The sequence below is a fragment of the Rutidosis leptorrhynchoides genome, chromosome 10 (genome assembly GCF_046630445.1).
Source record: "Rutidosis leptorrhynchoides isolate AG116_Rl617_1_P2 chromosome 10, CSIRO_AGI_Rlap_v1, whole genome shotgun sequence".
Lineage (NCBI taxonomy): Eukaryota > Viridiplantae > Streptophyta > Magnoliopsida > Asterales > Asteraceae > Rutidosis > Rutidosis leptorrhynchoides.
This window is the reverse complement of record NC_092342.1, coordinates 355,227,881-355,251,357: the sequence shown is the minus strand read 5'-3', so window position 1 is coordinate 355,251,357 and position 23,477 is coordinate 355,227,881. Positions and strand designations below refer to the sequence as shown.

The 23,477-nt window shown below is 35.3% G+C and overlaps 2 protein-coding genes across 3 annotated transcripts; one reads left to right on the top strand and one right to left on the bottom strand.

Annotated features, from left to right (window-relative positions):
- Nucleotides 1–11,082: 11,082 nt before the first annotated feature.
- LOC139871605 (uncharacterized) lies at nt 11,083–18,559 on the top strand. Of its 2 annotated transcripts, none has more exons than XM_071859317.1 (19): nt 11,083–11,187; nt 11,873–12,210; nt 12,460–12,648; nt 12,788–12,871; nt 13,303–13,362; nt 13,619–13,663; nt 13,737–13,936; nt 14,288–14,758; nt 15,156–15,282; nt 15,378–15,575; nt 15,702–15,791; nt 15,893–15,955; nt 16,515–16,589; nt 16,663–16,713; nt 16,951–17,028; nt 17,138–17,275; nt 17,518–17,625; nt 17,909–17,974; nt 18,149–18,559. In XM_071859317.1, exons 2-19 carry the CDS (start codon nt 11,917–11,919, stop codon nt 18,215–18,217), a joined length of 2,406 nt encoding a protein of 801 aa, XP_071715418.1. In that variant the 5' UTR covers nt 11,083–11,187; nt 11,873–11,916; the 3' UTR covers nt 18,218–18,559. The 2 variants fall into 2 exon arrangements, with proteins under 2 accessions (XP_071715418.1, XP_071715419.1); XM_071859318.1 differs by lacking the exon at nt 11,083–11,187 and adding an exon at nt 11,201–11,259.
- Nucleotides 18,560–20,223: 1,664 nt separating this feature from the next.
- LOC139872398 (vacuolar protein sorting-associated protein 2 homolog 1) lies at nt 20,224–22,174 on the bottom strand. The gene is made up of 5 exons (XM_071860264.1): nt 21,952–22,174; nt 21,181–21,311; nt 20,967–21,071; nt 20,590–20,850; nt 20,224–20,486 (listed from the first exon to the last, which is right to left on the bottom strand). The coding sequence occupies exons 1-5, from the start codon at nt 21,986–21,988 to the stop codon at nt 20,346–20,348; spliced, it is 675 nt and encodes a 224-aa protein (XP_071716365.1). The 5' UTR covers nt 21,989–22,174; the 3' UTR covers nt 20,224–20,345.
- Between the last annotated feature and the right edge of the window lie 1,303 nt (nt 22,175–23,477).

Below are 23,477 nucleotides of genomic sequence, written 5' to 3'. Positions count from 1 at the left end.
TCCTTGGCAATTTCGTAATGAAATCCATAGTTATTCTTTCCCATTTCCACTGTGGAATTTCTGGTTGTTGCAGTAATCCTGACGGCTTTTGGTGCTCAGCTTTGACCTTTGCACACGTCAAACATTTGCTTACATAAGTGGCAATTTCTGTCTTCATATTAGGCCACCAATAAAACTTCTTGAGATCGTGGTACATTTTTCCGTTTCCTGGGTGAATTGAGTACCTCGTTTTGTGTGCTTCATCTAGTACTAGTTGCCTTAGATTACCATGTTTTGGTACCCATATCCTATCAGCAAAATACAGGGTTCCATCGGCTTTTACTTCAAGCTATTTTTCTAACCCTCTGCTCATTTCGCCTTTTTCATTTTCTTCTTTTAAAGTCTCTAACTGTGCTGCTTGAATTTGCTTTGTGAGATCAGTACAAATTGTAATATTCAAAGCTCGGACCCTAAGAGGTTTTACTCTTTCTTTTCGACTTAGGGCATCAGCTACAACATTAGCCTTTCCAGGATGGTAACGGATTTCACAATCGTAATCGTTTAACAACTCTACCCAGCGACGTTGCCTCATATTGAGTTGTTTTTGATTAAAAATATGCTGAAGACTCTTATGGTCGGTGTACACTGTACACTTGGTGCCATATAGATAGTGTCTCCATATTTTGAGTGCAAAAACTACTGCTCCAAGTTCCAAATCGTGCGTCGTATAGTTCTTTTCATGAATTTTTAGTTGTCGTGAGGCGTATGCGATGACTTTTGTGCGCTGCATTAATACACATCCTAAACCTTGGCGTGAAGCATCACAATAGATCACGAAATCATCATTTCCTTCCGGTAATGACAAAATGGGTGCAGACGTTAACTTCTTCTTTAATAACTGGAATGAGGATTCCTGTTCTGTGGACCAATCATACTTCTTTCCTTTTTGAGTCAATGCAGTTAAGGGTTTGGCGATTCTAGAGAAATCTTGAATGAATCTTCGGTAGTAACCAGCAAGACCTAAGAATTGGCGGATTTGTGTTGGAGTCTTCGGTGTTTCCCATTTACTAATGGCTTCGATCTTGGCGGGGTCAACTTTAATTCCATGTTTACTGACAACATGGCCCAAAAATTGTACTTCTTGTAACCAGAAATCACACTTCGAAAATTTTGCGTACAATTCTTCTTTCTTGAGTATCTCTAGTACCAGTCTTAAGTGTTGCTCATGTTCTTCCTTGTTCTTCGAGTAAATCAATATGTCGTCGATAAAAACAATGACAAATTTGTCTAAATACGGTCTACAGATGCGATTCATTAGATCCATGAATACTGCTGGAGCATTAGTCAATCCAAAAGGCATGACTAAAAATTCATAGTGACCGTAACGGGTTCTGAACGCTGTTTTAGGAACATCTTCTTCCTTCACTCTCAGCTGATGATATCCGGAGCGTAGATCAATCTTAGAATAAACACTTGATCCTTGCAATTGATCAAACAAATCATCAATCCTCGGTAATGGGTACCGATTCTTGATCGTTAATTTATTTAATTCTCGGTAATCTATGCACATTCTCATAGATCCATCCTTCTTCTTGACGAACAGAATAGGAGCACCCCAAGGTGAAAAACTAGGACGAATAAATCCACGGTCCGATAATTCTTGCAACTGGTCTTGTAATTCTTGCATTTCTGAAGGTGCAAGTCTATATGGGGATCGGGCTACAGGTGCAGCTCCTGGTATGAGATCAATCTGGAATTCTACACATCTGTGTGGAGGTAGCCCCGGTAATTCTTCTGGAAATACTCCGGGATATTCTCTTACAACCGGCATGTCATTAATGCTTCTTTCTTCAGTATCGATCTTCTTTACATGTGCCAAAATAGCATAACAACCTTTTCTTATAAGTTTCTGGGCCTTCATACAGCTGATAAAGTTCAGCTTTGAGTTGCTCTTCTCCCCATAAATCATTAATGACGTTTCATCCTTACAAGGGATGCGAATTGCTTTCTCAGCGCAAACAACTTCCGCTTTTGTTTTGGACATCCAGTCCATGCCAACGATTACGTCAAAACTTCCTAATTCTACGGGTATCAAATCGATTTTGAAGGTTTCACCAGCGAGATTCATTTCGCAACCATGGCAAATTTTATCGGCTTTGATCAGTTTACCATTAGCTAATTCAATAGTATATTTATCGTCTAGAGGTAATGATGCACATTTTAGTTTAAAACTAAAGTCTTTACACATATAACTTCTATCAGCACCCGTATCAAACATAATAGAAGCTAGTTGATTATTAACGGTAAACGTACCCGTGACAAGATTAGGATCCTCACGTGCTTTACTGGCACTAACATTAAATGCCCTCCCACGTGCAGGTTCTTTGTTCTTCTCCTTATCAGGGCATTGATTTATAAAGTGACCAGACTTCCCGCATCCAAAACATTTCTTGACATCGGTCAGTTTTGTCTTTACTTCAGAAATGGTGGCATAACAATCTTTCGCCACATGTCCTTTCTTGTTGCACTTATCACAGACCACTTGACAATAACCTGCATGATGTTTGTAACATCTTTTGCAGAACGGATGGGGTCCCTTATAGTTTGGACTTGCAGTTGCCCCATCTTGTTTACCTTTAAAAGTTTCTTGTTTCTTCAGGTGAGTACTTTTGCCCTTATAGTCTTCCCATTTCCTCTTTCCTTCAGTTGTCTTGACTTCGGTAATTGGTGCCTTAATCGAACTCTCTGTGATCTGGTCCATGAGTTGGTGTGCCATTGTCATGGCTTCCTGCATCGTATTTGGTTTGGACGATGTAACATTTCCTTTGATATTGATCGATAAACCGTCAATATACATTTCTATCTTTCGTTTCTCGTTTGGCACCAATTCGGGACACAACAAGGCTAGTTCCATGAAACGCTTTTCATAGTTATTGAGATTCGCGCCGATAACCTTCAGATTACGTAACTCAGATTCCATTTTTCTGATCTCGTTTCGAGGACAGTACTCCTCGATTAGCATCTTTTTCAGTTCTTCCCAAGAGATATCATATGCCGTATCTATTCCTTCTGCTTTAGCATAATTGTTCCACCAAGTAAGTGCACCATCTTGCAACGTGCACGAAGCATACTTTGACTTGTCTCCATTCGCACAATTACTGATTTTGAAAACGGACTCCATCTTTTCAAACCATCGGGTTAGACCGACTGGTCCCTCGGTTCCACTAAACGTCTGTGGTTTGCATCCTTGAAAAGTTTTGTATGAGCATCCGTTTCGTGAGTTTGTGTTTACGGCTGCTGCTTTGGCTGCTGCTTCGGCTGTTGCTTTTGCTGCTTCGGTTGCAGCAATTCTTTCATTCACACGTTTCTCGACTAGTTGCTCAAACTCAGCATCCGACATTTGAGACATGTTTCTTCAATAAACACAACAGATATAATTTAATCATATAGAATATTATAGGTAAAATGAGTTGTCAATAGTTAATCGTAGCATATTAATAATATGAACCAATTATTATAAAAGCCTTTTCTTCTTATTAGCATTTTATAATTATTTCTAGGGTATTACCTACCCGTTAAGTTCATACATAATAGCTAGTACAAGGAATTAACTACTAAAATCCTAATAATATTCCACTATAAAAAATTATAGCGAGTTACTACATTATTATGTAATAATAATAATAATAAGAAGTAGTAATAATACAAATAATCATTCCATGCATTTATTATTAATAAACCAAAATAATACAATACCATACAATACTGATATTTTACATATGCTTATTTTACATAACAAGATAGAGTAGCACACATAAGCAATAAAATAGCGCATGGAAGATTTATGGTTGCGAGGTCGTTCATTCAGAACTATCAGAAACTTCTTCCCATTTGGTTCTCTCTGCCAATTGTTTGTGTGCACATGGTCCGACAGACATTCTGTCAGTGTATTTTATTTTTAGTTGGGGTTTTGAGGTACCCGTTACCTCAGTGGGTTTAATACAATAAGGGTGGTTACGGATCGAATGGTCCTGTTCTTTTTTAATAATTAAGGACATTTTATTATTGTGGTTGTTTTTATTATCTATAGCAAGTTGGAATTTCTCCTTAGTGATCTCTTTTATTTCATTAGCGAAATCCTCCTCCTTACTGATCTCGTCTGATGACGAACTGTCTGAGTCATGTGTAGGAGAATATGATGACGAACTGCAAGAATATGTACCGGTGGTCATGAACCGAAATCTGCCAGGCGTAATCGGCACAACCCGCCCGTCGGCGGTATATCTGGACCAATGTCCATATTTGTTTAGAAATGGACGATCCTCTTTTACTCCAGGGATCATGGGTCCATGCCAACGATACTGTGGCTCCGGAAAACTAAAGCTGGGTGGAGCTGGAACCTCCTCTGGGTTTACCGGGAGTTGAGATTCCCCGGCTAACACAATTTCTTCTTTAATAGGTATTGGAACGCCCTTTTCAGTTGTGGATAGAATAGATTCAGTGTCCGATTCCGAGTCGTACAAAATGATAGGATTAGAAGAAGTCATCTATCACATAATTGAAACAACAATTACGTTAGCATATAAATATATCACATATAATGTTTTTGACCAAATAATAAGCAAAAATCAGGAAAAACAGATATGGTCATAGTCCAGACTCACTAATGTATCCTAACAATTACCAGTTAAATACAATAATGTAATTTCTGGTTCCCTATGACCTCAAGCTCGGATACCAACTGTAACGACCCGTCAAAATCGCTATTGACGCGGCACGTTAATCATTGATTCCACAGTGAGGTTTTGACCTCTATATGATACGTTTTGATAAAATATTGCATTCATTAAAATAAGTGACTTTCTAAACATAGAAAGTTATAAACATGTGGGCGAGTGCTTAGGTATAAGCAAACCCCGAAATACATAAGTCTTTAATTTACAGGTTGACATCACAGTCCAATTATTTATTACACAACGCAGTTTTATTTTGAATGCAATAAACTTTGTACAAAGCATGAGAGACTCCATGCAGGCAACAAGCACATCACAGCGGAAGCATTCTAAGGACCTGAGAATAAAACATGCTAAAAAGTCAACACGAATGTTGGTGAGTTATAGGTTTAATTGCTCGAGTCATAAACATATATAAAGATAGACCACAAGATTTCATCAAACGTTTATCAATAGATTCTACGTAACAGAGCACCCTGGTAACTAAACTTAACGCTATAGTGATAATTACCCCATTCGTTTTAATACACGCAAACCAACGTGTCTTAAACTCAAATAACATACGTCCGTTAAAAGGCTAGTGCTCTAGCTCGGACGGGGATGTCAAGCCCTATGGATCCATATACAATTATTCGCGCCCACCAGTCCATATCCTATGTACTGGCAGCTACTAGTTACCAAAGCTAAGGGATTTCCGGTTTAACTCAGTGTAGAATTTAGTATGTACTTGTGTCTTATCGCGTTTAAAATAAATTGCATGTATTCTCAGCCCAAAAATATTTAAAGTATTTAAAAAGGGATCTATAACTCACAGTTCAATATTGAGACTCAATATTGTTGGCAAATTGCGTAGACGTAATGATGGTAGACGACTGTATGGTTGGCCTTGGATTCAAGAACAATACCCCGAACAATACCCAATATTTCCTTAGCTTAAAGCGGTTTGAAACCCGAATTAAAACACCCTCGAATATACTTTATTATTATTAAACTTAAATTATAATTATAATTATAAATTAAAACTTAAGTTACATATATATTTATGAAAAATATCGTCGAGCAAAACTGACATTTTATAGTACTTTTCGATTTACTGTAGCTCATGCGATCGCATGAGTTTTCAGTGTTTTTGCCATGCGATCGAATGGCCACCTTTTCTGTTTTTGTTTGCTAGTTCGTCGACATCAAATAGTGTTTACTGTAGCAAATAGTGTTTACTGTAGCAAATAGTGTTTCACTGTAGCAAATAGTGTTTACTGTAGCAAATAGTGTTTACTGTAGCAAATCACTGTAGCAAACTCGTTTTCACTGTAGCACTGTAGCAAAATACGGTTTTACTGTAGCAAATAGGGTTTTACTGTAGGAAAGTCGTTTTTACTTGTACATATATATATACATACATATAATTGTTCATGAATCGTCGAGAATAATCAAAGGTAATTGTATATATGAAACAGTTCTAAAATTTTGAGACTCAATCTAACAGACTTTGTTTAGCGTGTTAAAATAATAAATCGTATAGAGAATTGGTTTAAATAAGTCAAAAATTTTCGGGTCATCACACAAAGAAGTTGAAGACTTGTAAATCGGATCTCCACCGGGTTTGGAGAAAAGTGCTTAGTGAAGCAACAAATCCCGATTAGTGTAATCGGGGAGTGGATTAAGGTGGATTAGTTAACATCCACCCGAACCACTATAAATCCTTGTGTCTATGTTCTTTACATTACTTCATTTATCATTTTGAACATATACACTACACACGTCAAGTTTGAGTTGAGTTGGTTGATCAAAGTTAAATCGAATTTGGTGATCAATCGAAAAAGTGTTAAAAACGTATCAAGTAACTATTCACCCCCCTCTAGTTACTTACAACACGTGTTAAGCACCTGACTTGGCCTGTTTATTGAAACGCATAAGATAAACTTGAATCGTATCAGCATGTTAGCCTTTCAGAAAGAAAACAGCGTCGCCTGCTGGTTGAACTAAGTTTCGTGTGCTGGTTGAACTAAAATTCTTCAGTTAGTTGAACTAGCTGGTTCGTCTAAGTATAACTTTGCTGGTTCGTTTTGCTAGTTACCTGGCTGAGTGAATTAAAGCTTTACTGGCTGAACTAAGCTCGTTTGCTGGTCCGGCTACTGGTTCTTCTTCTTTGCTGACTTGCCTTCAACTATCAAAAACTTTATTCATGAAAAACTTAACTACTTCAGTTTAAGGACTGAACTATGGTAACCCCTGACCCTCTTGAACTAGCTCCAAAAACACCTAGATGAAAAGAAAGAGATGACAACACGACCATTATTTGACCTGATTCGGGTGTAACATCTTTTGAGCTTCTGCTGGTTGTGTTGCTGGTTACATTGCCCAGCTCACCCGCATCAGTTATGGTTCACATGCATGTAGGAGGTTGTTTTTGCCACTTTTAAAGTTTTCATTTCATTTTATGAATTGAAACAGTCATAATACTACCGAGAGACCACCTCAAAGAACCATATAAACCATAACCATTAACCAACTAGGCTAAGGCGGCAATAACCCGTGAAAATTTGATTTTACCATTTTCACGCCGTCTCAATTTTATTTTTAATTTAATTTTTTTTAAAGAAAAAATTATACTTATTGGCCGGAGGTCCACTCGGAAGCAATCTATGTATCCGTTGAATAGAGAGGGATGACTTTCTCTACTTTTGGTAGTATTTTCACTTTAGGTGGAGAAATGACTTGTCTTTATTCTCGGATAGGGGAATGATTGTCTACATCTCACCTCCCCCGTACACCACTTATGTGGTATTGGGTTTTGTTGTTGTTGTTGTTGTTGTTGTTGCTAAGGAGGCAACAACATCGATACCGCCCACACAAAAATCGACGACAGGGTGAGTGGAACGAGCGAAAAAGAAGTCAATCAACAAAAATAAAAAAGTGATGACCAAAATGTGAATCCGACAACTTTAACCGTCGGTACTCTGTCAACTTTAACTACCGTCCAATTCTACAACTCTCTCAAACACATAATGTGACAATGATGCAAAGTATTATAATACATACTACTCTTTTTTGCCAAATATTTCTAACTATATAAATGTGATGACCCGGAAATTTTTGACCAAATTTAAACTTAATCTTTAACGTTTCTGACACGATAAGCAAATTCTATGAAGTTGAATCTCAAAATTTTTGAACTACTTTTATATATTTAAATACCCTTCGGTTGTTTTTGACGTTTCGCGAACAATTATATGTAAATAGATACATATATACTATAACTTGAAAAGGTAACAATGTATTAATTGTTTGATACCGTACATTAAACTTATTGGTTTAAATATCTATTTGAATATATATGATAAGTTGAAATATTTATTATTAAAATTTATTTATAAATAACTTCCAATGTGTATTTAAAAACTGATTTATGTATATTAAAAAGATATATACATATATATAATTTCAAGTTATTTAGTAAACGATAGTAACATTCGTTTATTGATTCGATTGATATTTAGATAAGTTAACTAAAGCGTTTAAGATGAACCACTAAAACACTAATTTGCTACAGTATTTTCAAATTGCTACAGTACCCAAAATGCTACAGTGTTTTCGAAAATCACTATTTGCTACAGTGAATTGCTACAGTAAGTCACTATTTTAAAATGTATTTTAACAAATATCGAGACGATGATTTATAGAAGTAAATGACCAAAACACTCAAATGTATAAGTTATATTTCGAGTGATATAATTTAGAGATAATTTAAGGCTATATTTTGACTAAGGTACGTGTCCCAAAATGTAATGTACAAGTTTTCTCTGCGTACGAAAGGACATTCGAAAAAACGGAACCGAGACATAAGTCGAGTGATGACGTACAACTTATCGGAGCAAAAGTTACAAGTCCACTAAGCACGGGAATAAAATATAATATATAATTAATTAATTTAAATTATATATATTATATATATTATTATTAAATTATGTCGACAAACAAAAAGTTAAAACATTGTGACCAGGTACAGCTGGCCATGCGATCGCATGGCCATATCAAATGAAACTCATGCGATCGCATGACAATGGATTCCAGATTACATCTATAAATTGATCAATTTCTGCACTTTGATTTCATTTTATTTCATATACTCCGTAAACATTTAATTATTTATATTATTATTATTATTATTATTATTATTATTATTATTATTATTATTATTAGTATGATTAATATTGTTATTAATATTGTTATTAATCTTAATATTATTAGTAATATTATTATTAACTAGTATTATACATAAAATACTACGACGAGGTCATGAGCGTGTCACTTTCAAAATGGTTTTCAAGCGGGATAGAGCTAAGGAAATTATGAGTTATTGCCAAGGAGATTATGGGTAATGTTCGGGGGTATATTTGTGAATCAAACCTAGTGTTTATCATCTCCGTTGCGTCTACGTACTTTCCTACAATATTGAATCTCAATATTGATACGTTGAGATCTACGATTATTTGATATTCCGAGTTTCGGTCACATTACGATGAACAACTTCATGTGCTGCTAAGGTGAGTTTCATTGATCCCTTTTTAATTGCTTTTGCAATCTATATTTTTGGGCTGAGAATACATGCACTTTATTTTAAACACAATGGATACAAGTACATACTAAATTCTACACTGAGTTAAACCGAAAATCCCTTAGCTTTGGTAACTAGTAGCTGCCAGTACATAGAATATGGACTGGTGGGCGCGAATAATTGTATATGGATCCATAGGGCTTGACATCCCCGTCCGAGCTAGAGCGCTAGCCTTTTAACGGACGTATGTTATTTGAGTTTAGGACACGTTGGTTTGCGTGTATTAAAACGAATGGGGTATTTATCATTATAACGTTAAAGTTTAGTTACCAGGGTGCTCTGTTATGTAGAATCTATTGATAAACGTTTCTGGATGAAACAACTGAAATCTTGCGATCCACTTTTATATAATCTATTGATAAACGTTTCTGGATGAAACAACTGAAATCTTGTGATCCACTTTTATATACAGATTATGCGAAACACTAAAATTATGAACTCGCCAACCTTTGTGTTGACACTTGTTAGCATGCTTATTCTCAGGTTCCCTAGAAGTCTTCCGCTGTTTGCTTATATGTTAGACAAGCTATGTGCATGGAGTCATACATGGCATATTTTTCAAGGAAACGTTGCATTCACCAAATCATCACCATGTATCTTATTTTGACTGCATTGTCAATGGAAGTACTATTGTAAACTATTATTTACAGTGATTGTATATATGTAGAAATTATTAGATGTCGAAAACCTTTGATTTAAATATTCATTTATGGTGTGCCTTTTCAAAAGAATGCAATGTTTACAAAACGTATCATATAGAGGTCAAATACCTCGCAATGAAATCAATGAATGACGTATTGTCCATATGGATTTGGAGCGATCGTCACAATAAACCACGTAAACCACGGACTTTCCTCACCCGTTGAAAAAAGCAATCAAAACATTACAAAAAAGAAACCCCAGCACGCCTCGCCTATCAAAAGCTACTAATAAAAAATGAAATCCTAACTATCTAAGGCGAGTCGCGCCTAACCGGACAAACAGCTAAACCAGACAAACATAAAGGAAACAAACCATTGGAACTACATAAAACGAACACAAAGCCCCTCACGAAACACCTTAACTAAACCTAAAACCCTAAAAAAGCAAACACCATCATGCATGATAATGAAACAAAGATGCCAATACAAACAAAAAAACAACCCGCGTCAAGAGAGACCTATTTCTCTCTTCCTCTTGAACCATTCTTCGAAGCCTTCCCTTCAACCTTATGCCAATTCGCCGCTTTACCTGTCCGAGATTTATAAGAGAATTCTTTTGGAGATCCAAAAGAAGTATTTGACGAACAACCGAACAACTTACCCTCGACCAACGAAGGGCCAAGGATCGAATCAAGATACTCTCTATAGGCTCGCACGGGGCCTGATGTCGCCCGAAAATTCGGTTACGTGTGTCGTGGAATGAAGTTGACAGAGCGAGTCCCAACAGGAGACTGGATGATATTAATTTATTATAGCGGGATCTAAATCTACTTTCCTTATTTTGGGTAGAAAGAACAAGTATGAGCCAATGTCGTGTCTTTGAATAGGTTATGCGAGTTGAAACTAGGGGCTTTAGTTTTCTTTAGAAAGATACTGGTTGAATTTTTATTAGAGTCTCAAATGCGAAATAGTGAAGTTGGGAGGGAACTCATTGAAAAAGTGAAGGATCACAAGGACTGAGGGTGTAATTTACCGGAAAAACCTTAATGCTTGCTCATTGGTATGGCCGCCTGAGAGAAACTCTCCTTCCACTTTCTTCTTCTTCTTCTTCTTCTTCTTCTTCTTCATCTTGATTCATCTTTTTTCAGCAAATACTTACCAGAGATTCATGATGATCTTGTATACTTACATGTAATAATAGTCCCCTACTTTACAGGTAACCAACCTCTATCTTCATCCAGCATCGGTCTCCGTTTATTCCAACTTTACTCATCTGTTGTTGAATCACGTACGTTTCTACTTGTATGTTTACCTCATCTCCCTCCCTCCCTTGCTCAATATTAGTGTTTGTTATCAACGCCCTGAGCAAAACGAAAGTTTTTTTTTTTTTTTTTATTAATTAATTCGCGTCCTTACCTTAGCATCTCTATTAGTTTTTCTCAACTGAAAAAATTAGTTGTAATTATTTCGTCATACATGTTTCCATTTGCTAAGTAGGGTAGTTATAAGGGGCGTGTACAGCAGCAGCAACAACTATTCTACTTGCTTTAGGGTTTTCTGATGGATTGATTAATAGTAACTTTTTTGTCATTTTTATAATTTATCATTCAATTTAATTATGTATGGTGCATGTATGTTTTGATTGGTGGACTACCATAACAATCAGTTGATTAAATCAAATGGATGTAACCAATTATCAGGTTTTAGTGATGATGTGAATTTGCTAAAATTAGGGGTTGTTGATAAATCAGCAGCAGACTTGATATATGGCTGAATTGGGCGAACCATGACCTCATCTCTGTTTTGATCTTTATCCACTACATTATTTAGTTGAATTTTTTCATTATGAATTTCTGTAATGGGCAACTTATGAAGTAATACTTTCCTGATTTCTCTTATAGTATTCATGTCCTTCTTTGTTTGACAACGGGAGTTGCACTAACTTATGGAAAAAGGTAATTTAACTCGTGAAGAGCCGAGTAGCACGGGTTGGGGTGCTTCATTCTTTGTGCAAGCAAATGAAGATGTCTCAGTTACTCCACCTTCCCCTTCAGCTCGGCCATCCGTTGTGTTTTCATCAAAAGGGGAGACTGGTAGCCCTCTTCAGAAGCTTCAGAATCAATTTGTCAGAGTACTGAAAGGCCTGTCATCTCCTCTTGAAGACAAGAGTCAAACTTACAACCCTGAAGTATTAACTAGCCAAAAACGTCAATGGGCAAGCTTTCAATTGCAGGCCCTGGTATATTCTTCTTATATGATTCCTATTAATTATTATTATTCTTTATATTATATGGTGATGGTGACAAGGACAAAAGCCTCCCCCCTCAAATATATTGAAGCTAATCTTTTCATTTGGAACCAAAGGAGGAGTTTGCTATCATTATAATATCACCTTTTTTGATTGACTCTGAGCTGTGCTCACATAGAACTGTTATCTTTTATGGTCCATGATTTTTTTTATAGTTGTATAAAAAATATTATATTACAGCACCAGAGGATATTAAAAGAACCGTCAAGGCTGTTTGAAAGCATGGTAGTGGTTGGATTGCATCCAAGTTGTGACATTAACGCACTTCAGAGACAGTATTTTGGTAGAAGATCTGAAGGTCCAGGGAGGCTTCGCAACGCACTTAGTGGTCAGCATCAGTTTCGTGTAGAACCTAATCTCGAGCCTCAGGTGCCGGTCCTTTAGAATCTATTATGATAATAATATAATAATTAATAATTATAATTATAATTATAATTATGTAATAAAACATAAACTTTTTTTCTAGTCTTGTGAAATATCTTTTCTGATCATTAATCGGTACTCTCAGGTTCTTTTTGTATATCCTCCAGACAAACAGCTGCCTCTAAGGTCAAAGGATCTTCTTTCATTCTGCTTTCCAGGTGGATTAGAGGTTGGGCTATGAAGCTTTCTAATTCAATTATTAATTTTGTGTTATGTTATATTCTGGTGGTCAACGATTGGGGGGACATATTGTATTCCTGATGTGATTTGCTCTTACATGAATAAATTGTAGTCCCTCCCTGCATTTATTGTCTAACATCATCTTGAAAAATTGTTGAATGTTGTTTCTCTTATGTTATCAAGCTGCTATATGTCCCTTTAACATATATTACTGTGTTTTAGTTCTTTCTATTACAATGAATCAATGATGATTGTTGTTCCATTTTCTCTACCCCGTTGCACCTTTTCTTAGTGTAAGTTTTGGTTTTTTATTTCTTCAAGAAACAGAATGTGAAAATTGCTCTATACACTTTGTATTTTTTTAACTGTACTATTATGAATTTGATATATGTGTTAAAATAACGTTCCTTGTAATTGCAGGTTCACACCATTGAAAGAACACCATCAATGAGTGAACTGAATGAAATTTTTCTTGGACAGGTATATCTACGTTTTATCTCACATGACTAACAATTCTTTCTTACTACATGATAAAAATCCATTCCACATATAATAACCATGGACCAACCACATAGTGATATATTATGTAAGGGCACTTTTTATAGCTCTATCAATATCATTCTAGCCTTTTCATTTGAGAAAGGTAAATACAGTAATTAGAACCACTGTTACTTAAAGATTTTGAACCAAGTATATTTGATGCTATACCGTTTTTAACATGCTGGTATTTTTTCAGGAGCACCTTAAACAAAATGACCTGTCATTTGTATTCAGGTTGCAGGTAACACTACACTTTATTAAAATATGCCTATATTTTTTTAGCACACTATGGATTCTGACATTTAACACTGTAGGGTGCAGATGATTCAACTTTGTATGGTTGCTGTGTTCTAGTTGATGAGTTGGTACAACAACCGTCTAGGTTAATATCTATGACCGGAGACGGAATATTTTCGTCACCACCTGTAAGCCGACATATCTTAACTACTCGGCGGTGTTACTGCATTCTTACAAGGCTTCCTTTTTTTGAACTGCATTTTGATGTGTTGAACAGGTTTGTTGACATATAGTTAGAAATTAAATTCTTGTTTGATGTTCAACTTTGCATCTCCAAAATGGTACATTGCAACCTAGTTGGATGATATCACTTCTTTTCAACTTTTTACATTATTCAAGCCTTTTCTTGCTGAATTTAATACATCACTGGCCAAGTTTGGAAGATAACTGTTTTAGAAGTTGTACTTGACATTTCATTTCTCACATTTGATTGAAGTTAACAAGATGATAAAAAGAAATTTAAATGACTTAACATGAAAACTCGAAACCTTATTAAGCATGGGAATAGGTTTTGATCATTTGAGACTTGTTTCTATAACATAATAATTTTGTTTATAACTTTGTGTAGCATCTTCATCGAAGAAAGGTTAGAACGTTTAACAAAAAGTATTAGCAACTTAGATCTAGAATCACCGTATGAGAACGAAACATATTTGGAGAACAAAATGAATGGCTTTCCTGGTGAATACGAAGCGCAAGAAATGGTGAATGGAACCACAAAAACCATCGAATTAAGCAGTAGGAGAAATTCTATCAATGGAACAACAACAACAACAACAGATGAGGTAGAGTTTGTTTCATTGGACAAAGAAGTGAGTGGTTGTGTTGTATCGGTCAGTCCTCAAATGGAGATGGATTCATCTAATAAGAAAGAAAAAGAATGTGTAGTAGTAGATGTTGCTGAGGAAATATCTAAAACTTTTGATAGTCCTGTTCATGACACGGTTTCCAGCAAGCAACTTACTCAGAAGCGCGTACCACATGCAATTTTACCTCTTCTTCGTTATCAACAATATGATAGCTCTGACTCTTCCTCAAGGTTAGACAGATATCATCTTTTGGACATATGTGACATCTAATTCTGATTTTTTGACTAAGACATTGATATGTGGAAGCATCATGTTATATTTATGTACTCCTAATCATTACCACTATTCTTTTACGTCATAATAAGTTCTATTAACTCATGTTCAGATGTCTTGTCATAAAATCGGATTGGATTGATAGTCTTTTAGTTGCACATAAACAGTTGTTGTCAAAGCTTCTTTGAAGCTCTCAAGTAATATCAATGTATGATGGATCTAGGAATAAAGAAAGCCAGTGTATGATAGATATTCTTGGTACAATTAGTATTATATTTGGTAGTCGCTGATTGATGAGCACAGCCAACCTCTATTAAAAAATGTGTAGTCGGTAATATAAATTGCATGATATAGTTTTCAGGGATCTCTTAGTGAAGATAGGAACTTTAGGAGTGACAATGATTCAGCAGAGACAGAAGAGACATCTTTTTCTGGTCAACAACAAGATAATGAACTCAACGAGATTCTTGATTGGGCTAAGGTATTCAATATTTTTCTTGAACTTTGTTGTTGTTGATCCCTTTAGTGGTTATTCCCCTTTCTCACCCCTCCCATTATGATGTTTTGTTGTTGCAGGCCAACAACCACGGATCCTTGCAGATTATATGTGAGTATCATCGTTTATGTGTCCCCACAAGAGGTTCGAAAATCGAGTTCCACCCACTTGAGCATCTGCATCCTTTGGAATTTCATAGACCAGATGAAACAGTTTTACGTATATCTGGTTCAACTATTGATTTGATGTCCTGCAGCACTAGTTTTGAACTGGCAGAGGTAGGTTCCAATGTTTGTACCAGTAGAGATAAAGTATGTCAAAGCTTTTTATGTAACATCTATTTATTCACTTCTGTATGTGTTACCAAGTGTACTGTATGATATGCTTTTATGATTTGTATGTAGGCTCACAGGGCACTTACTGTGGAGGAGGAGGCAACCTCATTATCAGTGTGGGCAGTTTCATGCTTATGTGGATCTTTGCGTCTTGAGCATGTAATTGTTGTTCTATTGAAATAATATTAACATGTTTTTACAGTGTAATTTGATGATGTTGATGGACAATTAACAGTGTTCATTTTCCGTTTCCTTCGCAGATCTTGACAATATTTGCTGGTGCTCTGCTGGAGAAGCAGATTGTATTTGTGTGTTCTAATCTGGTTCGTATATTATTTTTGATTGCAAATTACTATAGGGACATATATGCCATTGTAAACTTGCATAATGTACAATCAAACTAACATTTTTTTAGATTAAACCTCTGATTTTTAAATTGCATGACGCTTCCTTGGATGCTTAATTAATACATTTTGAAGTCAAAATGAGCTTCTTGATTTCTAGTTTGCCTATGCCAAGCAACACATTTGGGAAATTTTGGTTTATCATCTCTATTTAAGTAACTTTCAAATTATGATTTAGTTTTATCAGTTAGTGTTTAAACTAATAGCATGCACCCACATTAGTATTTAATTATGTTCATTGTAGTTTGATTCAGTTTTGTAAATCATAGATTATTAGTTAGAAGTAACATAATTAGGATGTCGTTTCTGTTTTAACATAAATTTACTTGGTTCTTTTTGTAAGATGCTTTATTTTAAATTATTCTTGTACTTTAATTTCATTTTTATGGGTCCTACATGTTTAATATCGTACATATCTAACTTTCCTTCTATATTAAATATTTGGATATGTGATATAACTAAAATATAATCATATCAGGGAATATTGTCTGCTTCAGTGTTGTCGATTATCCCTCTGATTCGTCCCTACCAGTGGCAGAGCTTCTTTATGCCGGTATTTTAGTGTTTGATAATCTTCCTTCGTTATGTTAGGCGGGCACATCTCTTATTAAATGATATTCCTTCAGGTTTTGCCGAATGACATGCTGGATTTTTTGGATGCACCTGTTCCTTTTATTGTGAGTTTATTAAATTTTACTATTATGTATCTCCTCATTTCCCCAATTACTTGTTTAAAAAACTTCAAAATCTAATATAATAATCATTTATAAATGCACACAAGTGTTTATATTTCCGTGCCTCAGTTGTCCTCTCTTAACTGCATGATCATGTTTCCGTTTTTTTTTTTCTCCTGCTTCATGTACTTTTTTACTTGGCTCGTTTGACCTAAAAATAAATAAATAATTGTGGACCAGGTTGGTGTGAAGAGCAAAACTGCCGAAGTACAATCCAAGTCGGGGAATGTAATACTTGTTGATGTGAACAAGAACCAGGTGTGCATTTATCAGTGTTCTATTAAAAGTGTCAAATCTACATTTTCTGATGTTTTGTTATTTTAATATGAACACTGTACGCTTCTGATATCCTATTCTTGTTATGTAGCTCAAAACATCGTCGTCAATACCAGCTTTCCCTCAGTACAAAGAGTTATGTGCAGCCTTGAGTCCGTATCATGCTCAGCTTGTGGGAGAAAGTTATTTAGGGAGAAGAAGGCCAGTTTATGATTGCACTGATGTGCAGGTAGTCTTAACTAATTATTACATTCCCGGTCGTTGTTTCTAGTTTTTTTTGTCACTGTCTCTGTCCTGGTATTACATACTTATATGCCAGTTACCACCCTACCCTACCCTACCCTACCCTACGATTGTTGGTGTGATATTTATTATTATTATTATTATTTGTTATACTTCCATGATCATTGTGATTTTATAGTGGTGGTAGCAGATAAAGTTTGACATGATTGTTGTTGTAATTAAACACAGGTAGAAGCTGCAAAGGGATTTCTCAGAGTATTGCGATCTTACTTGGATTCACTTTGCTCTAACCTGCGCTCTCACACCATTACAAATGTTCAGTCAAATAACGATAAGGTGGTTTCTCTCTTCCCAGACCAGAATGAATGAATTACTCCTATTATTAGTTAATAATAATGCGTTAGTTATTCGATGTAGGGTTCCTGCCTAGTTACGTACCCTTGTTTTGCAGTGACCTTTGGTTAACTTGAGAAAACTGTAGCTAAATATAATAATTAAATTTAAAGTGTTATTTTTAAGTTCCATTGCCTGCCTGCCTGCACTTAAATAAAGATGCTACTTCCAATGACTAGTAGTACATATACATTCTAATGTACTTTCTTGGTTGATTGTACCTCAGGTATCATTGCTCTTGAAGGAGAGTTTCATCGAGTCTTTTGCTAGTCGTGATCGGCCTTTTATAAAGGTAATGCTACTTAAATCTTGTATAAGGAAGGGTGTGTTGCTAAATGGATTTAAGTACTACACTACTATAAATCATCGTTCATCCTTTGTTATTTACTACTCTAATATATCTGCCTTTGTTGTGCTGACGGTTCAGATGTTTACGTTTGTTTTTCGTTTTTATTGTGAAAAACAGGTTTTTGTGGAGACACAACTGTTTTCTGTACATACTGACCTGGTGTTATCTCTGTTCCAAAAGGATTAGCAGCAGCTGTGGAAGGCTGAGGTTGTAATGTATAGTTATAGGCAGCGAGCGAGTGCAAGCTCCATAATATAAGTATAGCTGTCATGAGTTCAAGTATTATTATATGCAAGTGGCTTAATGAGCCCAATTACAACTATATATATTATATATAAAATGTGGGGGAATCGGATCTTTTAGAAGCGTCAAAAGTCTTGTTTTGATCTTTTAGAACAATATTCCAGTTTGTAGACTGACTGAATATCCCACCATTATTATTATTGTACTATACTAGTTAAGTTATTAATTTTGACAAGATGTAATAGCCTGTCACTACAACGTTTTCTTTGCTTATGTTAACATGAACCCATGAAAAGCACTCCACAGCAATCTTGTTAAATTTTGAATAAATGCTTTGCAACGTCGTTGAGTCGATATAATTTGGAATGATTAAAACCTTTGGTTTATTAGATATGCTAACAACATTTACTTCTTTGTAGTTTTATATGTTGCTAGATGTCGTTTTTACTAAAGAAGAATAAAACTACAAATGATCCACACTTAAGGGGTGAAACTTGTAGTTGTTCATTAACTAATAATGATGAGACATATAGAGATTTGAACTCAGACCTATCATGGTCTAGACGTTGGGGTTGGGTTTGGGGTTGCAGTTGTGCTTTGTTATTAGATGATTATTAAATTAATGCACCATTAATTTTTTTCTATGCTTTGTTATGGGAGAGGAGGTAAATAAAGTTTTGAACTTTGATGAGGTAACACCAAATTAAGACGAGGGTTATTGTGAGAAGAGTGATGAATATACACAACCGATACAGAGTACATGGTTTTATCCATAAGTAAAAACCAAGTCTCTCCTCACAATTACAAAAATAGTCAAGGGAAATTGTTCAAATAGATGGCTTTCAACAAAATACAAACCATCACCATATGTTCACATGTTAATATGTTATATTACGGCTGGCATCAGGGTATTATTTGCTGCCACAACAATCATGTTAGCCATCCAAAACCAGCGCCACTTGCAACAGCAAAAACTCTCCCGCTGTACAAGTAACGAATGCTACCAACACTACAAATACCATGTTACCACCATCTTCTGTCGTATGCTTTATATCGAGTTTCAATTACAACAAGAACCAACTGGTGGGATGCGATTTTCATGCTTCATGTATTGACATTTACCGTCAACTTTGCCATGCTACGAACGTACAGATTTACAGAGTTAATGACAGCAACGATGCGGGACGTTCTTGCCATCGAGTACGAGACTTGGGTCTTTCCCCTATGAACAAAACACCGTAAATATGTGTTGCCAATGTACTTGTAACAATAAGGTTTTGAGCTGCCTGAGCATTGAATTTGGAACACGCAATTCCCCCGTTCGTCGATCCTACAGACTGTGAACAGATTCGTCTCTGGTATTAGCACCACCACCAGGACGATCCAGTGTATCAGTTGAAGTTCATTTTTGTTTTCTTCTGGACTTATTATAAGTTTATGACGTAAGATTTTAGTACAAACACATTTCAGGTGGTCATAAATAGATATACATAGATACACCTCCCAGAAAATAATGGAAAGTATATATTGATAATAAAAAAAAAAGAGGAGAAGAACATTTTTGCGTTTTTAGTTTAAAAGAAAGAAAAATGTAGTAAATACGAGTACTAAGTTTTGTGTTTCCGTGTATGCAGTCCTAATTTTTAGATACGCACAATGCCGTAATTGTGTACTTGGTAATAACTTGACCATGGCCGAGATTTCTTGGTCGCAACCAAAATTTCTCGGATGTTTAGGTATCCTTTAGATGACCAATCATAAATACTTTAATCAGTGATAATTTAAATTTAAATCCATATTGGAGTATGTTTGTTGTCGATTTTGGAGTTTATTCGCAGACAGTTAGCTACAATAACATGCAGCTAAGTCTTTTTAAGAAAACGGAAACAAACCGCACATACTGCAACACAAAAACACATCAACAATTCATTGTTGGAAAATTGCACGAATTAACTCAACAAACTTCCCTTTTGTTACTGTAAAACTCACACCAAAACGTTTAAAAGGTAAATCGTGACAAATCAATATTACAAGATATGAAGACAAAGTTAAGAATATATGACAACCATGATTACATTTTTCTCAAATTATCTAACCTAGCCTGCAAATCACTGTCAATCCCGCCATCATCAGTCGCTGCAGGTGCTTCAGCTTGCGCCACCTTACTCTTTGCAGCTGGGACTGATACTGCCCCAGAGGGTGCATTCATCAACTGCACCACATTCAATTCACAATTATCCGAGAACACAAATTCATTTGTTTAAATTTAACATCCCTAGAGAAAAGAAAAAAAAAAAGCGAAAGATTTTATTTACCTCTTGATTGATGTCAATACCAATCTCATCTAAAACCTGACTGACCAGCTCCTCAGTTTCATCTTCTTCTTCATCTCCTTCCAAGGCATCATCAATAGCGTCACCCATCACCTCACTTACCATTTCCATTTTCTCGTTTTGCCTTTCAAACTCTTGCATTATTTTCTGTAACGATGGTAGGTTCATCTGTCTGTTCATTTGGCCCATAGCCTTCGTTACACCTTTCATTGCTTCACCCATTGCTTGAGTGGACTTCAACGTCTTTAGTTCAGAAAATCAAACATGTTAATAACACATTCCACTTCTTTTAAAAAAGCTAAACTGGTCTTTCTACGATGATATGGAAATCTCCGTTTAAAATGAAAAAATAATTGTACCTGAATTCGAAGCGATACACCCTGCAGTTGGGATTTAAGCTTGTAGAATTTCTCAATTTGATGACGTGTCCTGATAAGGTCTTTCGCCATCACCTTGACAGCTCCCTAGGAGGAGAAATAAAACAACAACGAAATAAAGTGACTAACAGAAACAAGGACATGAAAATGATATGGGAATAAAGTGTGGAAAAGTAGGTTCAAGAAATGGGCTTACCATCTGACCTTGCTTGGCACTTTTCTTGATCTCAACAATCAATTTCTTTTCTTGTGCTTGCAAACCTTGTCTCTCTCTTTCAATTTCTCTAATAGATTTATCGATCATTCTCTTGTTTTCCCGCAGGAGCTCTGCAAATACCAACCATTACATATCTCCTTTCAAAAGTCAACACAAAAGCATAGAAACGGACTGAAAAATAAATATCGACCCCTGAGCTTTGATTGAATCATATCACTGAACAAGGATCCCATTTCCCAGCCTAACAGAATTATATGCTAAATCTTCTATTGAGGTAAACAATGGGTAATTAATTACTAATTAATCAAAAACATATCCAATTCCCTTGTCAAGTACTACATAAATACTATATTGAATGAATATGATGAGTAGACAACAAAAGCACGCGCTTTGAAAGTAAAAGCAATACATTACATTTTTTTTGGACAATTTACAAGGCTGGATCCTACTGAAAAGTTATCAATCTACCTTAGACTTGACATTTCAATCATAGTTATATTAGCCTTTTATTAAGCTGATTATAGCTTTCTTGTTATTGTTTTGCCCTAATTCATTGCATATTCAATTCAATTCAATTCAATTCAATCAATCAAATAACATAAAATAAAATAAATAGCTGTGTTAAAATCAAGACTACTGATAATATATCTCACCAAAAAATTACAATTTTCAACAACAAAATCTAAATCAACTAGTAAATATTTAAAGTCAAAATATAATAAAACAAACGTGAGAATTGAGAGTACAAACCTGCGGGTGTTTTCTTCTTTCCGAACAGAAAACTCATTGTTGTTTTATTCAATTTCAATAATATAAAAAAAAAAAAAATCAAGAAGATCAAAATCCAATTGATAACCTTAGCGTGCTTTTGCTTTGCGTTTAAGAATTTTGGGTTTCTTTTAGGGGGTTATATTTCATCGATTTGATTGATTATTCTGTGATTTGTACGCGTTAGATCTCAAGTGGTGAATAAACACGTACAAGGAAAAAGCTTATACTCCGTATGAAGTCATTGTAACACAAAATTACACACTTCGTCCCGTGGTTTGTATGAAATTAAATTTCGAGTTTCACTCCGAGTCCTCATGGTTCGTTTTTTCACGACTCGTACCTCTCTTCGTTAATTTTAGGGACTTGAAGTGCCAATAAAAGTTCGAAGACTCGGAATCCAATTTCATACAAACCAAATGGACGAGCAAAGTATTTTTGTCTTATTCTAATGTACTCCGTACAAAATTGGTAAAGGTTTGGATAGAAAGTGTCTCGTGACACGTGTTAAGAACAACTTAATAAGGAGACTATGTTTTTGAAAAGGGACACTTTTTGATTCATACACATTTTTGTACCTTAAACTTACAATTATATTCTTACATTTATTTAGGGAATTGAACTTTTATTATTATTTTAAACATAAGTAAAGGTATAATAGCCAATTAAGTGTGTATGGATCAAAAAGTGTTGTGTGAGGATCACTTCCTTTTTGGAAAAAAAAAGTTTAAATACTTGCAAGTCTAAAAAAACCTGAACTTTACTATTTTGTTTGTCTTGAAATTATTCTCTCTTATTTTAAATAATCATAAAAATAAAAATTCATTAAAGGTTTAATTATGCCCCTTTTATTTATAACAATAGAGGGCCAAATTAGACAATAAAGTTTTTGTAGGGGATGACACGTACACTCTAGCAAGTTTCGGGATAAGGGGAGAAATGTCACACCCCCAAATAGGGCCTGGGGTATTTGTGACTAATTATATCAAATCACAGTTGTATAAACGAGAACGACTCTATATGAGACGTTTTATTGAGTTTTGCAGCGGAAGATAAATAGATTACATTAAATGTTTTTAAATGAATTGATAAGTAATGCATGAAGACTCCAAGCATAGCAAACAATCATCATCAAAGCAGTAGATATACAGCGGAAGCAATATTTAAGTACCTGAGAATAAACATGCTTAAAAAGTCAACACGAGGTTGAGTGAGTTCATAGGTTTGTCATAAATAATGATTTCAGTAATAGTGTTAGACCACAAGATTTAGTTTGTAAAGTTGATCTCCCGCAGGATCAAAAGTTATGCCAGTGCGTGATATTTAGACTAAACGTTGTTTGCCCCGTGACAAGTTGTTCTGTCCTTGTCGTTTAATTTCATTATCAAGTAATACAAAGACTTAGTCAAATGTATCGGGGACGTTACTCCCGATAGGCCTATCCCCAATAATTAAGAATGCCGCAGCAATTAAAAATATCACTGTAGGGACTTAGTCGGACATAGCCG

Excerpts from the sequence above, each read along its gene's own strand:
- LOC139872398 (XM_071860264.1), bottom strand. The coding sequence starts at position 21,988 with ATGAGTTTTCTGTTCGGAAAGAAGAAAACACCCGCAG. Across the intron at positions 21,072-21,180 it reads GTGCCAAGCAAGGTCAGATG|GGAGCTGTCAAGGTGATGGC; the intron begins GTAAGCCCATTT and ends TTCTCCTCCTAG. Across the intron at positions 20,487-20,589 it reads GTATTGACATCAATCAAGAG|TTGATGAATGCACCCTCTGG; the intron begins GTAAATAAAATC and ends AATGTGGTGCAG.
- LOC139871605 (XM_071859317.1), top strand. The coding sequence starts at position 11,917 with ATGGAAAAAGGTAATTTAACTCGTGAAGAGCCGAGTAGCACGGGTTGG. Across the intron at positions 12,872-13,302 it reads GCTTTCCAGGTGGATTAGAG|GTTCACACCATTGAAAGAAC; the intron begins GTTGGGCTATGA and ends TTGTAATTGCAG. Across the intron at positions 13,363-13,618 it reads ATGAAATTTTTCTTGGACAG|GAGCACCTTAAACAAAATGA; the intron begins GTATATCTACGT and ends GTATTTTTTCAG.